This window comes from Pimephales promelas, chromosome 6, assembly GCF_988280905.1.
Source record: "Pimephales promelas chromosome 6, fPimPro1.hap1.1, whole genome shotgun sequence".
Taxonomy (NCBI): Eukaryota; Metazoa; Chordata; class Actinopteri; order Cypriniformes; family Leuciscidae; genus Pimephales; species Pimephales promelas.
In genome coordinates this window covers 42,091,456-42,114,523 of record NC_142774.1, presented here as the reverse complement: position 1 = coordinate 42,114,523, position 23,068 = coordinate 42,091,456, and the positions used below count along the sequence as shown (strand labels likewise).

Here is a 23,068-nt window from a genome sequence, read left to right as displayed (position 1 = left end):
CTCTGATTGCAGGCAGTTGGTATGTGCTTAATGGATTGCACAGAAGGGAAACCCAATATAACACTGATTATAACTCTGGGGTCGCAGGAGGTCAACACTGGTCAACCGCCCCTAAATCCTCTCTGTATCTTCTCCAGTTTCTTGAATGACTGTCAAAACCCTCTGGAATCGGTCGGTTGGGGATTGAACGTCTTCTCCATGTAGGGTCTGGATGTATTTTGGTGGTCGGGCACTGGAGACATTATCTCCTTTCTGCCCAATGGGGTAAATGTGGGTCAGTGTCATTATGATGAAATGATTGGCTTTCCTACAGGAGGGTGTTTTCCTAATCTCTCTTCTGCAGTATGGTGTATGGTGTGTGTGTGTGTTTGCGTGATGTAATGACACTGCCAGACTCAGCACATGATACCAGTAATCAAATATCTCCGTATATCATCATCAGACACGTCCTCTGAGTAACCACAACATGTTTGTAATGCAGGTCATCATGAACACATCTGCTTACTGGCGTCTCAGCTTAGAAACTATACAACATATCCGTTCTACTTCTCATTTGGGCGTTTTTACCATCCAGAAGTGCCAACGTTTAAGAAGCAATAGTTTAGAGAAGGAAGAGCACATATTATCATTAGACTGTTTCATATTTATTTCCTAGTAACGAAAAGCCAAATGTCTCCAAAAGTCTTCAACATGATGTAACGGCACCGCTCACGACTCCCGAGAACAGCAGAAATATTGATTTACAAAGGGCATATTTCATTTGCACGTACACAGATTGTAAAGTCATCATGAAATAATGTTCCATGTTCATCAGGACTGGATTTTCTCCCATAACGACAGCATAAACATATTTGACAATTACTTCCAGTTGTGGTCAGAGTTATTGCCACCCTTGGTAAATATGACCAAAGATGGCTGCAAAAATAAATCGTGAGTATAAATATGAGGAAATACAAAGGCAAAATTCTCTTAATCATAAAACCAAAGAATATAGTTCTGATGTGCAGCAAAAGATAATTCTGACCACAACTGTAACCATAACATGATATTTAAAACCAAAAACGTGAATTAGGAGAGAAAAAAAGAGTTTAATTTCATGTTGACCTTAAAAACATACATAAATATGCCATTAAAGTATCAGATCCAGTCAATACATCAAAATCCAGATGTAAACATAAAATCAAGATGTAAACTTAGAACAGTTCTTGAAACTCAAAATTAACTCAATTTTCTTATATCCCAAAATGGAAATTTACAAAATATCTTCATGAAACATGATCTTTCATTATTATCCTAATGATTTCTGGCATTAAAAAAATCGATAATTTTGACCCATGCAATGTATTGTTGGCTATTGCCACACATATATCCGTACTGTAAAAAACGATTGTGATTTTAACGGTAAAAGACCGTAAAAATATTACAGTGAAGAACTGTTAATTCGTTAACAGAAAGTTTTCGTATTATAAATGGTATATTTAATGTAATTTTACTGTAAAATACTGTGATTGGCGGTTGATAATTTTCTATAATGGTACAAAACAGATATTAATACTTCAATAGGTTGGTAAATTAACATTATATTACACAATGAAATATAGTTTATTACTGTAAATTTCAAGTAAAGTCTGTAAACCGTGTTTTTAATGGTAAAGTTCTGGCCGATTTTTTACCCTAAAAAATATGGTTTATTTGTGATCCAGTCACATTTATAGTTGTGGTTTTGTTAATGTTGTGCCTGTGTGAGGTAATCAGAGCTGCTCACACACACACAAGCTTTTGAAGCTCCGCCCCCTGTGCCGGGAGCAGAAGCTCATTTGCATTTAAAGAGACACACACAAAAACCTTTAAAAAGTGACAATTTTAACATGCTATAAAACAATATCTAAAACAATAAGAGACATCACAGACTTATTTAACATCTTGTCTCCTCTCCTGTTGTGTTGGTGTGCGCTTGCGTGCGCTGTACAGCTTTATCCTTAGGCTGGGCAGGTCGAGGAGCTCCTGCAGCTGAAAGTGCTCCTGGAACATGTCCACGAAGCGGTTCTCCGGGTCCAGACGGAACCTCATGGCCCATAGGATGACGGTGTTTTCTGAGCTCAGGTGGAGGAAGGTCTCCATGAGCTCCTGCAGGTACGGGTGCGAGTACACCACGTCCGCCGCGATGATGTAGTCGTAGCGGCAGGTCGCGCGCGGGAAACGCTCCTCCAGCTCCTTCCCCCAGCTCAGCTCGGTCACGATCGGCTCGTGCCTGCAGCGCCCCCTGGTGTTACGCGTGACGTTGTACTTCAGGTTGCTCAGGATATTCGGCAGGTCTGTGGACGTCACTTTTGCGCCTGCGTTTGAACAACAACTCTTAAATCCACGCTAATAAAACATTCATTTAGTTTTAAAGGTGCAGTGTGTGATATTTAAGAGGTTCTTTACGCAAAGAAGCGAAACTAAAGTTAGCGAATAAAACACTGACACAATGATAAACAAGTTACAATAATATTCACAATAACATCGTTTTACTGAATAATGAAGTAAAGATAATCTCTTCATTTATCTTTATGAGGAAAGATCATTGTTTAACTGCCGACTCTGACGTCTCAGCCGACGACGTCACTTCCTGACGGCCATCGTAACTTCTGTTGGGTGCAATTCACAATCTCACCACTAGATACTGCTAAAGATTACAGATTATTACCTTTAAATGTGATGTTAATTAATGCAAATAAAGTAAAACCAAACATCATATATATATATATATATATATATATATATAAACTATTAGCATAAATATTATAGCAATTGGCGTATTTATATAATGGTTTGCGCATTGATATAGTGATTATTATATTAATATAATGATTAGCAAAATAATATATAGAAAATTTATATAGGGATTAACATATTTATCTAACGCTTAGATTGTTTATATACCGATTAGTGTAATCATTTACCGAGTTGCACATTTATCTAATGATTAGTGAAATTATATAACGATTAGCTAATTTAGCCTATATAAAGATTAGAGCATTTGTATAGCGATAACGCATTTAAATAACGATTAGCGCATAATATAACGATTAATGCATATATGTAGTGATTAGTGCATTTATATAACATTATTAACGCATTTATAAAACGATTAGCTAATTTACATAGTGATTAGCTCATTTACATAGTGATTAGCGCATTTATATAGCGATTAGTGCATTTGTATAGCGATTACCGCATTTGTATAGCGATTACCGCATTTGTATAGCGATTAGCGCATTTGTATGGCGATTAGTGCATTTATACAGCAATTAGTGCATTTGTATATCGATTAGCGCATTTATATAGCGTTTAGTGCATTTATATAGTGATTAGCGCATTTGTATAGCGATTAGCACATTTATATAGTGATTAACCCATTTATATACAGATTATCACATTTGTATAGCAATTAGCGCATTTATATAGCAATTAGCGCATTTGTATAGTGATTAGCACATTTGTATAGCGATTAGCACATTTGAATAGTGGTTAGCGCATTTGTATAGTGATTACTGCATTTGCATAGCGATTAGCACATTTGTATAGCGATTAGCGCATTTGAATAGTGGTTAGCGCATTTGTATAGTGATTACCGCATTTGCATAGCGATTAGCACATTTGTATAGCGATTAGCGCATTTGAATAGTGGTTAGTGCATTTGTATAGTGATTACCGCATTTGTATAGCGATTAGCACTTTTGTATAACAATTGGTGCATTTGTAAAGCGATTAGCGCACCCCCCATGGCTGTGTTTTTTTAAATATGTATTTTAGTAGTTCTGAATGTACTTTGTGTTTTTTTTGTTGTACTTAATTGGAAATCAATATTTTTTTCAATGATATACATTATAATTGAAGCGGTGTCCGGTCCCTCTCACCGAGGAGGCTGGTCACTATGGTAACGAGGCCCGTTCCGGCTCCCAGCTCCACGATGCTCTTGTCCGTGAGGTTGAACTCGTCGCGGTGAGTGTCCAGGAAATGACACAAGACCATGGCCTTTCAGAAACAGACTTCAGTTCATGAGCTGCTGTTACTGCTCAGTGTGTGTGTGTGTGTGTGTGTGATGCGTACCGAGGGCCACAGAACGGCCCCGTAGTATTCCGACGACTCTTTGATCTTGATCTCCATGTCTGCGAACACGTAGCCTTCCCACGCTTCAGTTCTGATCAGCGACGGGCGAAAGTTACGCTTCATAATCTCTGCTACCAGTTCAGCATCTGCAGCGACACCTACACACACACACACACACACAGTGTATTAGATCAGTGCATTCGCTCTTAAAGTCACAGTAGTCCCTCCCTGCTCTCGACTGAATAACTTTAATAGGGTTTAATTAATAAGCATGTTTAATTTATACAGTGAAGATGAAGTGTTATTTTACATTTGTTACTTTATTAAATTCCTGTTCCTTTGTTAAGCTTCATTAATTTGTGCTTTTGCTTGTATTTGATTATTTGTTCTTATTTTGTCACCGAATGTTTACTTGTGTTTTAAGTTTGCAGAAGTTGTGGTGCCAGTAAAAACATTTATGACATCTACATTTTCAGAAGTCATTGGACATAAATGTCACGGATGAACAGGCTAACGCTAGATTAATCTCATTCATCACTGACCCCAAAATGTTAAACCGTATATCATTTAAAATATATATATTATCCATGGAATATTATTCTTATTATTAATGTAACGTTCAATAAATGGATCTGACTTTGGTGACGATATGAAGCTGTACAGATTCTCCAGCTCTTCTTAATGAGTGTGTGTGTGTGTGTTTGATGACATCATGAGCTCTTTACACACAGCACCGATGGAGTCGTTCAATACACACGAGAATCCACATTTATTTTTAAGAGAAAAGACCATCAGATTGTCATTTGAGTCGTTTCAGTGATCGCCAGCGCCTGCAGAGACGACCCGATCGCTCTGGAAGTGTGTGTGAGTTATTCCTGTCCCGGAGGAACACACTCCACTGAACTCAGGCTCTGTATTTTCTGTTAAAATGACATTAGAAGACAATATATGCACACCCACCCTCAGTGTTTTCATCCTGATCCATCTGTGTGTGACAGCCGAAGGTCCTTATAAGAGCAGATCCACGGCTTTCCCTCACTGCTCTGTGTGTGTGTGTGTGTGTGTGTGTGTGTTTCAGGTGATTGACAGCAACAGCTGATGGGGGTGCCAGAGAAAGAGAAGCCCGTGATCTACGCCCCTTAAGAGTAAACAGATTCTCTCACACACACACACACACACACACACACACCCTTTAGAACAACACATGTCATGAAACAAACTACATTTAGGCTTTTTCAGACTTTTATTGTTCTTTAGTAAGTTCATCTTAGAATAGAATGTAGATGTCTTTTTTTCCCGCTGATTTGAATGTTAATGTTTGTCGTCATGATCTGTTTTTGCTCCTTCCTCTTCCTCCTCGTCTCCCTCTTCCTCTCGTTTGCCGCTCGAACGCAGAACGAGCTGTAACCATAGCGACGCCCCTCCCACCTTCAGCATCATCCTCTGAGCTGGAGCTGCCGGACTCCGCCCCCCTCGATGACATCACCGGCGTGACTCCGCCCTTCATCTCGTGAGCCGCTGACTCAATGAAGCCTCCAGCTGACGAACTCCCGGCCGTCTCTTCATCTTCCTCCTCTTCTCTCTCCTCTTCCTCTTCCTCGTCTCTCTCTTTCCTCTTCAGGCATGTGACGGCTCTGCGCAGACGCTGGCTTCGGATGACCTGCTTCTCCTGCTGCTCCAGACGGAAGAACGAGTCGATGCGCAGCTGCGTCTGCACACACACACACACACACACACACACACACACGTTTCTGAAAGTCTCTTCTGCTCACCAACGCTGCATTTATTTCATTAAAAATACAGTAAAAATAGTGAAATATTATTATAATGTAAATCAGCTGTTCTCTATGTGAATATACAGTAAAGTGTAATTTATATCCTGTGATTTATCATCATTACTCCAGTCTTCAGTGTCACATGACCCTTCAGAAGTCACTCTAATATGAACATTAATGCTGAATAAATAACACTTGATTGTATATTCCCTATATAGTGCGCACTGGTCAGGGGCCGACCTGCTGGGACTGCATCTGCTTCAGCACCGGCTGCAGGGTGTCTTCGGTCCTCCTGCTGGTCCAGCCGAAGCGGCTCAGGCAGAACGTCACACACGCTAAGGACATATCCTGACCAATGAGTGTATTTCACTGTTTTAGTCTAATGAATCAAATGCAGATGTGCAGAACGTAACGTGTGTTCAAACGCAACTATGAATAGAGTGCCGAAGTGATGATGTCACTTTGTAGGACGACTCGGAAGCTAGCGGCGCATGGGTTCCCTCGGTCGAAAAGCAATGCATTTTCCCCATAGACTTTTGGAAAATCGCAAAAAATAAGATCTGTGTTCGACCCTTACACGTTTTGTCTAAGTTAATCCGAAATTTATACATTTTGAAGCCTATATAAAGATTTTAAAAAACGCAATCAGACATAGTAAAGTTTAAAAAAACACAAGCAGTGTCATAGATCAAAACGTGAAAATATTTCGAGGCCTTTATTTCAGGCGATTTAGCAAAAACCCATTCAAAAATCCCATAGGCTTTAGAGCGAGGGAACCGTAATGCTAAAATGCTAACTCACTTCCGCGTTTCGGCCTACAGAGTGACGTCGTAACTTCGGCGCTCTACAGCAGGAAGGATATTCTTTGATGAGCTCCAGGTGTGGGCGGCCCCAGCTGAACGAGGCGTCTGATTGGTCGACGCTGGGATGCAGGTACGCCTGAGCCACGGAAGGGTTGGGAAAACCCGGATGAAGACGAAGATTCCTCAGTTTCTTCTTGACTTTTGTGTCTTTGGGATTGGCAGCCATTTTCTTATTCTCCTGAGCCTCAGCCCACCATTCTCTACACACACACATATTTAATGATATTTGACATTATTTAAAAAAAAAAAGCACAATCTTTCAATATAAAAAAGTAATTGTGTGTGTTTGATTGGCAGGTGTGTGTTTCCCACCTGAGCTGAAGGAGCGGCTCTAATCCAGCGCCTGGAAACTCATTGAGGATCTCCATCCCTGTGACGAAGCCGACTCCCGGGATCCCCTCGGTGTAATCGCTGCCCAGCAGATACGCCAGGTTTATCAGTTTACTCCTGTCCAGACCTTTAAACATGTTAAAAATATCACCAAGAGGGCTCCAAGAGCCCAGGACTTTTGTTGCACTTGAACCACAAATCATTTTTTTTTAATGGATTCAAAGAGTTTTGTGGTTGAAATTTTAAAAAGTTATAAAGCCTTCCCTCTCAGGTCAATCTGACCCCCTTAGGAATGAGTGGAACGCTTCAGTTCACTTAGAAAACCCCCAAAATGCTCAAAACTCAAGCTAAAAATGCCAAAACTTTACCAAAAGATGACTGTATGATGTCTACATGTGTATCTGAGTAGGGCTGGGTATTGAGACAAATTTCACAATTCGATTCGATTTCGATTCACAAGCTTGCAATTCGAGTCGATTTCGATTACGATTCGATTCAATATTGATTATTTTGGATATCAGTTACAATAAATGGCAATTTTTCTCAAGGGAATCAAATCTCTGAACTAATGCTGTAAACTATGGGAGTCTAGTTGTTCTTTATTAGCCTAATATGAAGGTAATAATGAATGTTTTGTAGCTATACAAACACTTAAATTACACTTTTATTTATTTTTATAATAAGAAGATTATATGAAATATAAACATTTAAATGGTGGCTGTCATAAAAACTTGCCAGATTTATTCAAATATGCATTAAATATTAAAGAACACTAACGAGTGTGGACTAACGAGTTTATGTGTGTTTTCTGAGGTAAATATGACGATACATTGATTACAAGCTGTTTAACTGACGTCTTTCCACGGTTGAAACGCTGATTGAGTGAATCAATGTGACATGATACGGATTTGGATAAGTTGTCCTCTATCTTTAACACACTTTCAGATGCTCATTCATGTTTATTTGGCGCTGTGACTGGTATTATTAAGCCGGAAGAGAGATCAGCGCTGCTGCTTCTCCAGAGCGATCTCACGCCACAGCGACAAAACAATATTTATGTTTTTGAATTTCTAAAGAAAATGGACGTAATTTGAAAATTGAGACTTTGTTTCATATCAATAGTAACAAAGGACAAAGATTATTGCGATTTGTTGGATGCGCGCAGCCGCGATACAATGATCCATTCATTCAAATGAAACAGGATGACTAATCGATTCTTGAGATTTAAGAATCAATATCGGTTCGTAAAAATGAGAATCGATTAATATCGAGAAATCGATATTTATTACCCAGCCCTATATCTGAGTGCACACTAAAGTAAAACTGCATTATTTTAGTGTCGTGTGATGTCTGTCTCAGACAACGACATCACTTCCTGTCAGCCGGGTGCAGTTCACAACCTCACCACTAGATGCTTCTAAAACCTACACACTGCACCAAATGTAACCCGATGGGCTCACCGAGCTGGTTCTGCATGTCAGCTGACTGGTAAAGCTCCACGTATTTGTTCTGGCTGAAGAAGTTCCTGTAGACGTGGCGTCCGCCGAAGAGCCAGATGTCGCTGTCGTCGGTGATGGTGCCGTGCGTTTGGTCGAGCCGGTCCAGCGCCGCACACTGGGCTTCGGCCTCCATCGGCGCCACCACGAACGGCACGCCGAACAAACGCAACAGCTCCTGTGCATCAGAACACACAGCACACTACTCCTTCAAGGACATGTTGCATTGTGGGACACACATTCTATCCTGAATGTTCTGATCCAATCGGACTCGGAATCTTCAGCGTCATTACTCCAGTCTTCGGTGTCACATGATCACTCTAATATGATGCTCAAGAAACATTATAAATAGGAATATATTACATTTTACTGTATATTCACAGAAAACAGCTCATTTAAATTGTAATAATATTTCACATTTTTTACAGTATTTTTGGTCACACAGAATGTGTTTTTTCATATTACAATATTGTTATATATACACACACCGTTTGCGGTCAGTACGATTAAAAAAAACAATACTTTTCTTCACATTAAATTGATCAAATGTGATACTAAAGACATTTATAATGTTTCTTGAGCATCAAATCATCATATTAATGATTTTACAGTACATTTTCTGTGACAATTGCGTTATATATATATATATATGTGTGTGACCCTGATAACAAAACCAGTCTCGAGTCGCACGGGTGTATTTGTGGCAATACATTGTATGGGTCAAAATGATCGATTTTTCTTTTATGCCGAAAATCATTAGGATATTAAGTAAAGATCATGAAGATATTTTGTCAATCTCCTACCGCAAATATACAAAAAATGATGTTTGTGAGTGAATGCACATAATAGTTATATCTCAGCCAGATATTGTCCAAACAAATCATACATCAATGAACAGATGATTTATTCGGCTTTCAGATGATGTGAACGTCTCCTGACCTGAGTCTCTTGGCACATCTGTCCGGTGACGCTGGAGCTGCTGCGCTCCTGATGCTGTTTCTGCTCTCTCAGGATCACCTGCTCATCCTGCAGCTCTCTGTCCATCTGCAGCAGATCCTCCTGCATCACACACACACACACATTCCATAGGTGTAATGGTTTTTATACTGTCCAAACTAACCCTAAACCTACCTATCACACACACACACACACTAACCCAACCCATCACACACACGCTCAGAGGGAGCCTGTGAGATTTACCATGTCGATATGATCCCACTCAGTGGCAGCAGGATCTTCATCCAAGGCCTCGTCGACTCCCTCAGTGTCGTCTTCCTCTCTGGGCTCCTCCTCTTCCTCTCTGGGCTCCTCCTCCTCCTCTCTGGGCTCCTCGTGATGGACTCTGCTGTGAGTCTGCTCTGCTTCAGACGGCTCCTCCACATCAGACACCTCGATGAAGCTCTCTGCAGACGCACAGGTGTGTGAGGATACAGGTGTGTGTGTGTGTGTGTGTGTGTGTGTACCTTCAGAGCTGCTTCGCTCCTCCTCATCTTCTCCTCTCTCGGGTGTGTTTTCTTGCGTTCTGTCTGTTCTCAGATCAGACTGCTGGTTGACTGCGGCGTCTCGTGGCTCTCGTGTCTCTGTCGGAAACAATAAGAACTAATCAGTGTATTTCGGCTTCTTTGCTCTTGCTGTAAGTTTAAACATCACTAATTGTGTTTAATAGGAAATCTGTGTACCTTCAGAGCCGCTTTCCTCCTCGGGTTTGTTTTCTTGCGTTCTGTCTGTTCTCAGCTCTGGTGTCTCTGCTGCAGAACTGGGGATAAGAGGTGTCCGGTCCCGATTCTGTGCCTCATCCTCGTCGTCCGAGCTGCTCGCGATGACGTACGTCTTATGTTTGTGGGCCGGCGGGTCCATCATGGCGTTCTGGATGGCCTGTAGAGTTCGAGGCGACACACGTCCCTCTTCATCCCCGGATCGGGTCGTTCTGCGTCTCGTGTCTTCCTCCTCGGAGCTGCTGTCCATCATGGCGTTCTGGATGGCCTGAAGAGTGCGAGGAGACGCTGGGGGATCTTCCTCATTAGCACAGGAGGAAGAGGAGGACGGCTGGTTCTTCTTCTCGTCCATCTCGTTCACGGGTCGCCACAAGGGCTCGGGTTTCCCTTTAGGCCTGGCTTCACGATCCCACGGGGAAGTGGACCACAGCGCTGGAGCCGGCCGACTCTCTGGAGCGCTGGCTTTCTTCGGAGACCCTGGACAATACAACAACAGAACAACAGAGGACGCTTATTGACCTATCATAGTAGGACATGCAGATTTTTTTATAACGAAATAATTGTATTCATCAGGGATGCATTAAATTGATCAAAAGTGACAGTAAAGACATCTATAATGTTGCAATTACAATGTTATAATTAATGTCAAATAAATTATGTTCTTTTGATCTTTCCATTCTTAAAATAATCCAGAATTGCGAGAAAAAAGCCAGAATTGTGAAGAATTGCGAGATAAAAAGCCAAAATTGCGAGAAAAAAGCCAGAATTGCAAGAAAAAAGCCAGAATTGCAAAGAATTGCGAGATAAAAAGCCAAAATTGCGAGAAAAAACCCAGAATTGGAAAGAATTGTGAGATAAAAAGCCAGAAAAGTGAGATAAAAAGTCAGAATTGCAAAGAATTGTGAGATAAAAAGGCAGAATTGCAAAGAATTGCGAGATAAAAAGCCAGAAAAGCGACATAAAAAGTCAGAATTGCAAAGAATTGTGAGATAAAAAGGCAGAATTGCGAAGAATTGCAAGATAAAAAGCCAGAATTCTGAGATAATAATGTTACGATTACAATGTTACAATTCTATTTCAAATTTGATCTTTCTGTTCAACAAACAATCTTGAAAAATAAAATGTATCAGTTTCCACAAAAAATACGATCTGTTTTCAACACTGATAATAATCATAAATGTGTCTTGATCATCAGATCCTCATATTAGAGTGATTTGTGAAGGGTCATGTGACACTGAAGACTGGAGTAATGATGATAAATTCAGCTTTATCACAGGAATAAATTACACTTTACTACAGTATATGGTCACACTGATTTAAATATTTCACTGTTTTAACTGTATTAAATAAACACAGCTTTGGAACATTAAAAAGTCATAGTGATGCCAAACGATTGAATGGTCTAAAGCTGAATGTGTGGTTGAATATGTGCCAAGTGTGTTGTTTTTGGCCCCTGATTTGTTATTTGTGATAATAAATAATGTGTTGTGTTGACCCCACACCGACAGATCCGGCCTCTGACAGTGGGTCGGCCCACACCTTTAATGAGTATGTAGTGCGACGAGTCCTCGGACACGAGCCGGCGCGTCTCCACGTGTTGACCTCTGACCTCTCGCTCCTCAGGGCCGCTGCTGCTCGGCGCGGGGTTCATCTCCTTCTGCACTCCCTCCAGACGCTGGTTGAGTTTGTTCCTCTGAAGGAGACCCGCCAGCTGATACTGCGAGAACTCACCGGACCTCTGAGAGACCAGGACATCAGGGTCAGAGGTCAGTCTCCTTTACTCATACAGTGCATTTACATGTTTTAAAGCAGCTTTTTTTTTGAAAAGCGCTATACAAATGAATGTGAATTGAATAGTAGAGCCAAAAAACAACATCAAGACTTTGTAAAAGGACACAATATGGGCACATTCTGCTTCTCCGGTGCGAATAGGAACGTTTAGATATATGTGCTGGAAAACACCACAGAGGAAGAGTGTGAGGAAGAGTGTGTGACTGACATCACCTCTGGCGGTTTGTGGAAAAGTGTGCGTCTCCTCTTGTTGAATTCCTTCATTTCCTTCAAGATTTCGTGTTTGATCTCCGGCGGCATGAGGGAAAACTCCTCAGAGTTGATGTCCACAGAGTTCGGATTGTGATAGATCTCTTCCTGTACAACACACACACACACACACACAGCAGTTTATACTATACACTATCATGGCAAAATCTAAACTTTAGTATCAACCAGCTCTAATCTGCGTAATAATAATACTAATACTTTTTATTTATCTTGTGCTTTTCTCAAACCCAAAGTGCTAATGATAACAAACTAAAGACAAAAAAACATAAGACACTCTTTAAAAGGCATGAAGATATTATCAACATTAACAGAGACTGTGTGTACTTTGAATATGAATATAAGATGTGATTCCCCTCACCTGAAATCTGCTGTAGGTTTGCAGAGATTCGTCTCCATCTCGCTCCTCCTCTGAACTACAGCAAAACAATAGGGTCAAAGGTCAAGGTCAAAGTTTATTTATACAGCACCTTTTAACAACACGAATGTTGACCAAAGTGCTTCACAAGTAAATCAAAAATACACGCGCAGTAAAACAAAACATATCAAAAATTCAAACCAAAAAGACCAGAAAAATAAAAACAGGGTTGGGTTTCGTTTACATTTAAAGGATTCTGCTTATCTGCTCACCTGCTCTCGTCTCGCTCCTCATCGGGAGGAAGTGCGGGAAGAACGTACATGTCATCCGGACCATCGCGCCTCACAGTCGACAGGCTGGGCACCGACTCTTCACTGCGGGAAACAAGAAAAAGAGTGTGTTTTCTTTGAAAAAGCTGTGAATTAAAGGAATAGTTCATCCAAAAATGGAAATTAGCACTTTTATGATGGAAAGATGCACTTTTATGATGGAAAGATGCACTTTTATGATGGACAGATGCACTTTTATGATGATAGATGCACTTTTATGATGGACAGATGCACTTTTATGATGATAGATGCACTTTTATGATAATAGATGCACTTTTATGATGGATAGATGCACTTTTATGATGGATAGATGCACTTTTATGATGGACAGATGCACTTTTATGATGATAGATGCACTTTTATGATAATAGATGCACTTTTATGATGGATAGATGCACTTTTATGATGGATAGATGCACTTTTATGATGGATAGATGCACTTTTATGATGGACAGATGCACTTTTATGATGGATAGATGCACTTTTATGATGGACAGATGCACTTTTATGATGATAGATGCACTTTTATGATAATACATGCACTTTTATGATGGACAGATGCACTTTTATGATGGATAGATGCACTTTTATGATGGACAGATGCACTTTTATGATGGATAGATGCACTTTTATGATGATAGATGCACTTTTATGATGGACAGATGCACTTTTATGATGATAGATGCACTTTTATGATAATAGATGCACTTTTATGATGGATAGATGCACTTTTATGATGGACAGATGCACTTTTATGATGGATAGATGCACTTTTATGATGGACAGATGCACTTTTATGATGATAGATGCACTTTTATGATAATACATGCACTTTTATGATGGACAGATGCACTTTTATGATGGATAGATGCACTTTTATGATGGACAGATGCACTTTTATGATGGATAGATGCACTTTTATGATGATAGATGCACTTTTATGATGGACAGATGCACTTTTATGATGATAGATGCACTTTTATGATAATAGATGCACTTTTATGATGGATAGATGCACTTTTATGATGGATAGATGCACTTTTATGATGGATAGATGCACTTTTATGATGGACAGATGCACTTTTATGATGATAGATGCACTTTTATGATGATAGATGCACTTTTATGATAATAGATGCACTTTTATGATGGATAGATGCACTTTTATGATGGATAGATGCACTTTTATGATGGATAGATGCACTTTTATGATGGACAGATGCACTTTTATGATGGATAGATGCACTTTTATGATGGACAGATGCACTTTTATGATGATAGATGCACTTTTATGATAATACATGCACTTTTATGATGGACAGATGCACTTTTATGATGGATAGATGCACTTTTATGATGGACAGATGCACTTTTATGATGGATAGATGCACTTTTATGATGATAGATGCACTTTTATGATGGACAGATGCACTTTTATGATGATAGATGCACTTTTATGATAATAGATGCACTTTTATGATGGATAGATGCACTTTTATGATGATAGATGCACTTTTATGATGGACAGATGCACTTTTATGATGATAGATGCACTTTAATGATAATAGATGCACTTTAATGATGGACAGATGCACTTTTATGATGGATATTATCACTTTTATGATGGACAGATGCACTTTTATGATGATAGATGCACTTTTATGATGGACAGATGCACTTTTATGATGGACGGATGCACTTTTATGATGGACAGATGCACTTTTATGATGGACAGATGCACTTTTATGGACTGCAAAACAGAGACGGCCATTCACTGCCATTATAAAGCTTGGAAGAGCCAGGACATTTTTTTATATATCTCTGACTGTATTCGTCTGAAAGAAGAGTGTTATATACACCTATGTTATGATACCTATAATACCCACTTGAGGGAGAGTAAATCATGGGCTAATTTTGATATTCGAGTGAACTATCCCTTTAAGGCTCGTACCTTCGATCCCCTAGAGCTGCTTTGATGGCCTGTCTCTTCAGGAACGTCTGAAGGAGTTTGTCGTTGGTCTGTCTGGACTCGCGGCTCATTTCTTCCCTCCGTTGTCTCCGGATCGCCTGAACATGATCAGAAGGTCGTTATTCCTACCGTCACCCTTGCCTCGGGTCGATTTGACCCAGAAATCTCTTTTGAAATTTTTTTACAAATTAAGTGTTCATCGGAGGGGTCCAAGACCCCAGGACTTTTGTCGCACTTAAAGCACAAATACATACACACAAAATGTAATGGATTCGAAGAGTTCTGTGGTTGAAATTTTAAAAAGTTACAAGTCCTTCACTCTCGGGTCAATCTGACCCCCTTAGGAATGAGTGGAATGCTTCAGTCCACACAGACAAACCTAAAAATGCCAATGTAAGATATTTAGAGCTGAATTGAAAGGTGTACTTATGAAATTGTGAGTTATTTTGAATTTAAGTTGAGAGAATGTGAAGAATGTGCTTAAATTACTATTTATTTATTATACATTGATCAAGTCTAGTAATTTAAAGGTAAATTAAATAAAAAATAGCAAAAAAATCTAAAAAAAAAAAAAGAAAAAATCTTGTCAAAATGAAATAAAATAAGCTTTCTGGAAAAAAAAATGTTTTTGTATAATTTTAGACCCATAAGGGAAAGATGTGTTACAAACGCGAGGAGACGTATCTCGACGTTCACGATATAAAGCTCACCAGCGTCTGTTTCTTGAGCAGCGGCGCGTCTCCATCGTACACGAACACGGGTCTGATGCGGAAGAACAGCAGCTTGCAGAGCCGATGGAAGAGCGTGAGGAGATGAGCGTTGAGAACCGCATTCCCGTCTCGATCCCGAACGCCTTTCACCGCCTGATTCAGCCAGATACTGATGTCTGTTACGCGAGAGTCATGGATCCAAGCTGACTAAACGTGTGTAGGGAGTGTGTGTGTGTGTGTGTAGATATACAGTTGTTTTGGACCATTCTTTTGCCTTAGCCATATTTCTAACATGCAGTCAAACATGACACTCAACAAACCTCTCCAGTTCAGGTATTTCATGTGTTCTAGCTCAAGCACACCTGGTGCAGCTAATGAGGCCCTTGATGTATGGGAATGTGTGTGTGTATATATACAATTGTGAGCTAAATTATTATTATTGGCAACATGTTCAGACTTTCAGCTGTTTGGAATTAAAAACTCAAACAAAAGTAACTGAATTAGCTTAACACAAACATGTTTCAAGTGGTTTCCACAACTGAAAACGCTACTTTTAATGACTCCTGCAGTCAAGGATACCGACAGCCAAGATCTTCCCCTCCAGTGTTTCCGGATTGATGGGTTTTCCGGTGCTTTCCAAGAGCTTCCACAGTCCATGAACTCCCATCACACCTGACAACAGCAGGAAATCATCATCATCATCATCATCATCACCCTCATCATCATCATCATCATCTTTAACTTTCACACAGTGAAGCAGAAAAGAAAACATGTTGCAGAAGAAAACATCATGCTTTGGCAAATTATAATTCTGAATGAATCAGGTTTCAGTTTCGACTTTTTATGTCATAAATATGTGACCTAGTACTGTAGTACATAATAATTTTTACCTCAAGCTTTTTATCTCATAATTATGACTTTGTATGATTAATTATGATTTATTTTTTCAGAATTATGAGTTTTTACTCAAACGCTCCTGCAGAAGAAATATAACGTTACAAAAACAAGAAGATAGTGATAATAAATCTATTATTTGTGATTAAAATGAATCATTATTTCAACATAACGTTACTACTTAATGCGTATTTCTGTTTCTAGTGGACTCGTTTATCATTTACAGGCTAAAGAACAAATGTTAAACTATGATATTTTATAAAAAATTCACACAAACCTGCTCACAGCTTCACAATCATAACATCCGGTACCGGTCGATTCGCCGGAAACACGTACTGAGCACTTCCGTTCGGCCTCGATCAGCTGCTTCCGGTTGTAACATGGATCTTGTTTAAAGTCCCCGTGAACCGGAAGTTGCAAACGATTTTTCTCCAGTGCTGTGACGTACTTCCAAGTGAAACGGAATATTGAACAGAGGGCAGGGTTTTACTCTAGCGCTCCTCCTCTCCATCTCTCGCTCATAGCAAACTAACGGTTTGAGGGGAGTGGTTAAGCGTTTCCCCACCCAAACTGTGAAACCTACGTCATCAGAAAAAGAAACCGTTCCAGACCGGAAGTAACTTTTCAGATTTTGATTAAAGATTACTAAGGTAAAACATTTTTTAAATATATATTCATTTGCACGGATTAATTGTTCACCACAAGACTAGTAATATGCGCTAGCAAAGTAAATAGGTTCAATTTTGATTTCACGGGGACTTTAAACGCGACTCTATGAGGTACGTGGCAAGATTGATTATGAATTATGAAAAACTAATATCGATCACTTACTACGGTCATTAACGAATTCGTGATTTGACGAGATTCGCGCCTTTACATGACGTCATCGGTTCAGTAACCTCGAAGCGACGGCTAGCTGTCTCGTGAACTAGCCAAACAAACACTCAAAGATAAACCTTTTACAGTCTGTGAGATAAACTCGAGACTGTGTTTATTATCAGTACGTGTTCATGTTTCGGAGAAACTGATTGACATCGCTGGTAAGTTTGCTAGTTGTGTACAGTTGACTAATGTAAACGTATTTCTTCGATAATGTAAGTTAATAATGCTGAATGAATCCGGTTTGATCAGATCAAGACAGTAAACCAGCTTTACTCGATTAATCTCGACTAAAGGCTGTTTATTATATTGTTATTTTTTGTCATCTGGGCATGCATCAAAAAATGCGAATAAAGTACGTTTTTGTTTAAAATTTGAAGAATTTTTTTATTAAGATGTTTAAATTAATTTAAGATTCAAGTAATTAAAAACATATTTGTTTAAATGTTTGTAACATTTTATCTAGAATATCGCAACATACTGTTTTAACAGCGTTTTAATAAGATTTGTGTATGTTTCAGGCAGATCTCGTGAAGGACAGTCATGTCTGCATCTGTGATCATCAAAGGTGAGTTTGTGTGTGTGTGTGTGAATTAAGTGTGTGATGACAGTGTTTTAGGAAGGCTTTTGGTGATTTTACTTCATGAAAATTGCAGATACATATTTTTTTTCTTAAATGTTTGTATTGTTTGGCAACGGTTTTATAAAAGCAATAAGACTTATGATTTATGATGATGTGGCTTATTCACAATACAGCACTAGCCTCTCGTACCCTATTGCTTACATGTAACATCAGCTGAACCTCTTACACACACACACACACACGTGTCATGTATTATTGGACTGTCCTGGGTATAATACAAGTAGAATGCTCTTCTATGAAGTTTTTATTTCACTTAAGGACTTCTTTAGTAAGATTATGCCTGAAAAGGTTTTGGATTTTTTATCGTATGTTAATTTAAAAAGAAAAGTGTATAATATGACTTGTTGTTTGTTTGCCTGTTTTTATTGTATTTAAATGATATTTGTATTTTTGTAATTGATTTTTTTGCCATTTAAATGCCCTGAGATGCTGAAATGGCATTAAATCAAACCAATCAATCTCATACGCATGATGCCTCAGATGTGTGTGTGCGCGGCCCCGGCGACGGCATGGAGATGCACAGGCCCCCGGAGGCCCCGCTCCCGAAGCTGGCGTCCCCGAAGCCCAGTCCCAGATCTCCGGCGCCTCCGGGGGTCCTGCACCTGGGCAAGGTGAGCCGGGACGTGTGTGTGGAGCTGGAGTGTGTGAGGATCGTGGTCCCCCGGGCCGCCATCAGCCGCTGCGCTCGCGCCGGGCCCTACGCCGAGGACCGCGGGTCCCCTCATCACCATGGGGACGAGCCGGAGCCAGAGCCGGTGGACTACAGGATCCTCCTGGAGAAACTGCAGAACTCGGAGCGCCGGCTCCTGCAGGATAAAGAGGGCCTCTCCAACCAGCTGCGGGTCCAGACCGAGGTCAGCACGCACAACACCACTGCTGCGCATCCGGCTTCAGATTTGTCTTAAGTAATTACATATTTTGTTTATAGCTTTTTCATTTTTTAATATAATGTATATTTTTAGTTTTTAGCATTATATTTAAATTATTTTAACCATTAAATAATTGGTGTTTAATTGATTTTTAATTACATATTTTGGTTTTTAGCATATTTAGCATAATATAAATTTTTCTTTGTATTTAGCATTATATTATAATTATTTAAAAATGAAATGCATAGTTTTTAATATTAATTGTTATAATTATCTTTAATATAAGTGAATAATATTTAGTTTTTTCACGTTTTATTTTTAAATATCTTTTATATTACATATTTTTGTTTCTAGCATATGCATTTTTTAAATAATATATATGTATATTTTGTTTTTAGCATTATATTTAAATTATTTTTACAATTAAATATTTGGTGTTTTAATAAGTATCTTTTATATATTGAAATATTTTAGTTTTTAGCATTAACATTTTTTAAAATTTAAAAAATATATATTTTTAACATTATATTTTGTTTAATTAGGTTTTAATGATCTTTTATATAACAATATGTTTTGTTTTTAGCATTTACATTTTTTTATTTCTAATATAACTTTGTTTTAAGCATTTTTATAATAATTTAAAAATTAGTGTTTTTTATTTGACAATTCATTTAAGTGTTATAATTATCTTTAATTTAAGTGAATAATATTTCGGGGTTTTTTTGGACATTTTTATTTTTAATTATCATTTATATAATTACATTTTTTTTACCATTTAATTATTAATATATATATATATATATATATATATATATATATATATATATATATGTGTATTGTTTTTAGCATTATATTTAAATTATTTAAAAAATTAAATAATTGTTTAATATTAAACGATATAACTATCTTTATTATAATTAAATATGTATTTTCACATTTTAGTTTTAATTATCTTTTATATAATCATATATATATTTTTTAGCATTTTAATTTTTCAATATAATTTTTAGTTTGAATTAATTTAATATGTCTTAGCATTATATTTAGTTATTCTATCACAAATAAATAATTGGTGTTTTTTAGTATTTTAATTGCTTTTAGCATTTAGCAAATTTAACTAAGTTAAGTATTTAAAATCTAATTAAAAAATTGCATTTATTTAGCATGTTTTTTTGTTGTTGAGCATATTAATGAAGCTTTTAGCCTTTGTGTTGTAGCTTTTATATAGTATATTATATTTTATTTTGATTCAGTGTTCACTGATCCTGTGTAACATGAACTTCACTAACTTTTTGCGCAGAAAGTGTCTCAGCAAAGCTGCGTTTATTTGATCAAAAATACAGTAAAAACAGTTCAGTTTTGTATGTGAATATATAATAATGTGTAATTGATATGCTCAGGTGAACCGAGAGCTGAAGAAGCTGCTGGTGGCGTCGGTGGGCGATGACCTTCAGTATCACTTTGAGCGACTCTCGCGAGAGAAGAACCACTTGATCCTGGAGAACGAGGCGCTGGGACGCAGCCTCACACACACGGCCGAGCAGCTCGAGCGCATGAGCATTCAGTGCGACGTCTGGAGGAGCAAGTTCCTCGCCAGCCGGTGAGAGACGCCATGATGCTAACTAGGCTTGCTACGATAGTCAGTGTTAGCGGCGTTCAGAAGCAACACCTTCTGGTTACATTAAAACTTTTTCTATAAAATCATTTAGTTCAGGTAGAGAACAGACAATGAAATTAAAAACTAAACTGTGTCTGCTTAATAAATCGTGAGCCGAACGAGGGTCGCAGCACAGATCAGCAACTGTGTGTGTGTGTGTGTGTGTTCCTATAGTGTGATGGCAGAGGAACTGACCAATGCCAGAGCAGCTCTACAGCGGCAGACCAGAGACGCTCAGTGTGCCATTCAGGATCTGCTGCGAGAGCGAGACGAGTTCTCCAGAGACATGCTGCACACACACAGGTACACCTCACTCAGGCTGTGATTGACAGTGAGTGTGTGATTGATTGACAGTGAGTGTGATTGACAGGTCTCTGGAGCAGTTGCTGGTGTCACTACAGTGGGGTCGACAGCAAACCTACTATCCCAGCGCGCAGCCGCTCAGCACCGGAGAACTGGCCTCAGCCAATCACAAGCTTGCAGACGCCATTAACTCGCACCTGCTGGGGAACGTGGGCGACAGCGGCGGCCCGAAGAAGAGCCGGAGCCAGAACCAGAACCGGAGCTCAGAGCTCTGCAACACGCCGGCCGAGAAGATGGCCGAGAAGGTGCGGCGCTTTCTCACATAACTGCAGATCGTTCTGATTGTTGGTTTAAACGTTTTCCTCATTGATTGTTGTCCAGGTGCTGCGGAGTCTCGACCCCATTTCCTGTTCTGAACAGGAAGTGGACACATCACCGACTGACCCCCATCATTCCCACTTCCTGCCCAGCAAGAAGAGCATTGGCCGCTTCCACCCGTACACGCGCTACGAGAACATCACCTTCAACTGCTGCGAGCGCTGCCGCGGGGAGCTCACCGTGCTTTAGCCGTCAGACGCTAGCGCTAATGCTAGTGCTTCAGGTGCCGAAGACAAACCCCTCGATCACACACATACATCAGAATGACCTCAGACCTGACGCAAGCTCGCTGTGCTGCAGCCGTCAGACGCTAGTGCTAATGCTAGCGCTTCGGGTGCTAAAGACAAACCCATCGAACCCACAACGTGTGTGAGGTCAGAGATGGAGCTGTTTGAGGTTTGTTCACTCCTGTATGATGGTATTTCTTCACTCACAAGATGTGTAGCAGAACACAGTGAAAGTGAACACACACACACACACACACACACACAAACTATCTTCTAAAGATGAGGCTGCTGATTTTAAAATATAAAAAGTGCAAGGTGTGTTTTCATGTCTTTAGTTTGAGGTGTGTGTGTGTGTGTAATGCAGTGTTTCTGGAATATAATGCGTGATTGTGTTTACGTGGTTTCATACGTCATCAATATAGATCCAGGTACTCGTGTTTTCTGTGAATCAAATCTTTGTTTTGAATAAAGCATTTTAGTGATATTTAATCTTATCAAAATAAATAATTTGGAATGACACTTGTTTCTTTTATCATACGAGTAAAAACTCTTATTTTAATGCAATGATGATTTGATGATCAGTTTGAAACGGTTTATGATTGAAATGTGTAAAATAATAAAATAATCGTGGCCAGATAAGATGATTTTCATCACTGCATTATGAGACTGTTTTCTGTTTATTTAATTTAATTGGTGAGTGATTCTTTCACAAATAATTAATAATTCAATTAATAAGAAATTCATTAATTTGCAATAATTTAATAATTAGATAAATTAGAACAAGAAACTAATTGGAAAATGCGATTAAAGGAATTTCGAAATTAAGCAATCCATAAGAAATTAGAAAGAATTGAATAATTCATAATTCATAAAAAATTAATAGATTAATAAGAAATTAGAATACAAAATAATAATTAGAAATTCATTAATTTGTAAGATTTTAATAATTATCTTAAAAATAAGATATTACAATAACAAATAATTAGAAAATTAATAAGAAATTAATAAGAAGTAATTAGACATTTGTTAATTCATAAGAAAAAAGAGAAATAATAATAATAAATGCATAATCCATAAGAAGAAATTCATGATTTTATTTAAAAATTAGAAATTGGAATAAAATAATAAATGTAATAACTAGAAATTAATTCATAACAAATTAATAAGATAAATAATTTGAATAAGGAGTAATTAGACATTCATTAATCTGTAAGAAGAAATTAGAATATAAAAATTAACTACAAATAAAATCATTCATAAGAATTGAATAATTAGATTCAAAATAAGAAGTTAGTCGAATTACAATAGTAACTTAATAATTAGAACTGAATTCATAAGAACAAATTAGATAATTTCTTTGTCCTGAAAATTGTCAAAATGCAACAAAGAAAAAATTGAAAGCTCAGAAAAACATGCTTTATTGTTTATATATTTGTGTCTTTTTTGAGTGAATTATTGTCTTTATGCAGAATGCGATTTGCTATCGTCTTTTGTGGTGTGAAATATGAGCAGTTTTATCA

General features: G+C 38.4%; 3 protein-coding genes across 4 annotated transcripts; 1 reads left to right on the top strand and 2 right to left on the bottom strand.

The window, feature by feature from the left end:
- Positions 1 to 455: 455 nt before the first annotated feature.
- Positions 456 to 5,278, bottom strand: mettl21e (methyltransferase like 21e). The gene is made up of 4 exons (XM_039646864.2): positions 5,056 to 5,278; positions 4,096 to 4,253; positions 3,903 to 4,020; positions 456 to 2,336 (listed from the first exon to the last, which is right to left on the bottom strand). Exons 1-4 carry the CDS (start codon positions 5,078 to 5,080, stop codon positions 1,912 to 1,914), a joined length of 726 nt encoding a protein of 241 aa, XP_039502798.2. The 5' UTR covers positions 5,081 to 5,278; the 3' UTR covers positions 456 to 1,911.
- Positions 5,279 to 5,419: 141 nt separating this feature from the next.
- On the bottom strand, positions 5,420 to 16,975 carry ercc5 (ERCC excision repair 5, endonuclease). Its single transcript, XM_039646860.2, has 17 exons — positions 16,870 to 16,975; positions 16,278 to 16,370; positions 15,699 to 15,874; positions 14,971 to 15,086; positions 12,963 to 13,064; positions 12,694 to 12,748; positions 12,279 to 12,422; positions 11,814 to 12,012; positions 10,239 to 10,751; positions 10,023 to 10,139; positions 9,760 to 9,962; positions 9,499 to 9,618; positions 8,524 to 8,737; positions 7,046 to 7,190; positions 6,733 to 6,933; positions 6,111 to 6,195; positions 5,420 to 5,806 (listed from the first exon to the last, which is right to left on the bottom strand). Exons 2-17 carry the CDS (start codon positions 16,363 to 16,365, stop codon positions 5,420 to 5,422), a joined length of 2,865 nt encoding a protein of 954 aa, XP_039502794.2. The 5' UTR covers positions 16,366 to 16,370; positions 16,870 to 16,975.
- Positions 16,903 to 22,067, top strand: blzf1 (basic leucine zipper nuclear factor 1). Of its 2 annotated transcripts, XM_039646862.2 has the most exons (8): positions 16,903 to 16,988; positions 17,358 to 17,371; positions 17,993 to 18,039; positions 18,595 to 18,968; positions 20,384 to 20,583; positions 20,815 to 20,943; positions 21,011 to 21,248; positions 21,325 to 22,067. In XM_039646862.2, exons 3-8 carry the CDS (start codon positions 18,015 to 18,017, stop codon positions 21,508 to 21,510), a joined length of 1,152 nt encoding a protein of 383 aa, XP_039502796.2. In that variant the 5' UTR covers positions 16,903 to 16,988; positions 17,358 to 17,371; positions 17,993 to 18,014; the 3' UTR covers positions 21,511 to 22,067. The 2 variants fall into 2 exon arrangements, with proteins under 2 accessions (XP_039502796.2, XP_039502795.2); XM_039646861.2 differs by lacking the exon at positions 16,903 to 16,988 and having other exon boundaries at positions 17,358 to 17,632.
- Positions 22,068 to 23,068: the final 1,001 nt, after the last annotated feature.

Coding starts and splice junctions, on each gene's coding strand:
- blzf1 (XM_039646862.2), top strand. CDS start 18,015: ATGTCTGCATCTGTGATCATCAAAG. Junction 18,040..18,594: donor TGCATCTGTGATCATCAAAG/GTGAGTTTGTGT, acceptor ATGATGCCTCAG/ATGTGTGTGTGCGCGGCCCC. Junction 21,249..21,324: donor CCGAGAAGATGGCCGAGAAG/GTGCGGCGCTTT, acceptor ATTGTTGTCCAG/GTGCTGCGGAGTCTCGACCC.
- mettl21e (XM_039646864.2), bottom strand. CDS start 5,080: ATGGATCAGGATGAAAACACTGAGG. Junction 4,254..5,055: donor TCAGGATGAAAACACTGAGG/GTGGGTGTGCAT, acceptor GTGTGTGTGTAG/GTGTCGCTGCAGATGCTGAA. Junction 2,337..3,902: donor CATAGTGACCAGCCTCCTCG/GTGAGAGGGACC, acceptor GTTCAAACGCAG/GCGCAAAAGTGACGTCCACA.
- ercc5 (XM_039646860.2), bottom strand. CDS start 16,365: ATGGGAGTTCATGGACTGTGGAAGCTCTTGGAAAGCACCGGAAAACCC. Junction 12,423..12,693: donor AAACCTACAGCAGATTTCAG/GTGAGGGGAATC, acceptor TGTGTTGTACAG/GAAGAGATCTATCACAATCC. Junction 10,752..11,813: donor GCACTACATACTCATTAAAG/GTGTGGGCCGAC, acceptor TGTATTGTCCAG/GGTCTCCGAAGAAAGCCAGC.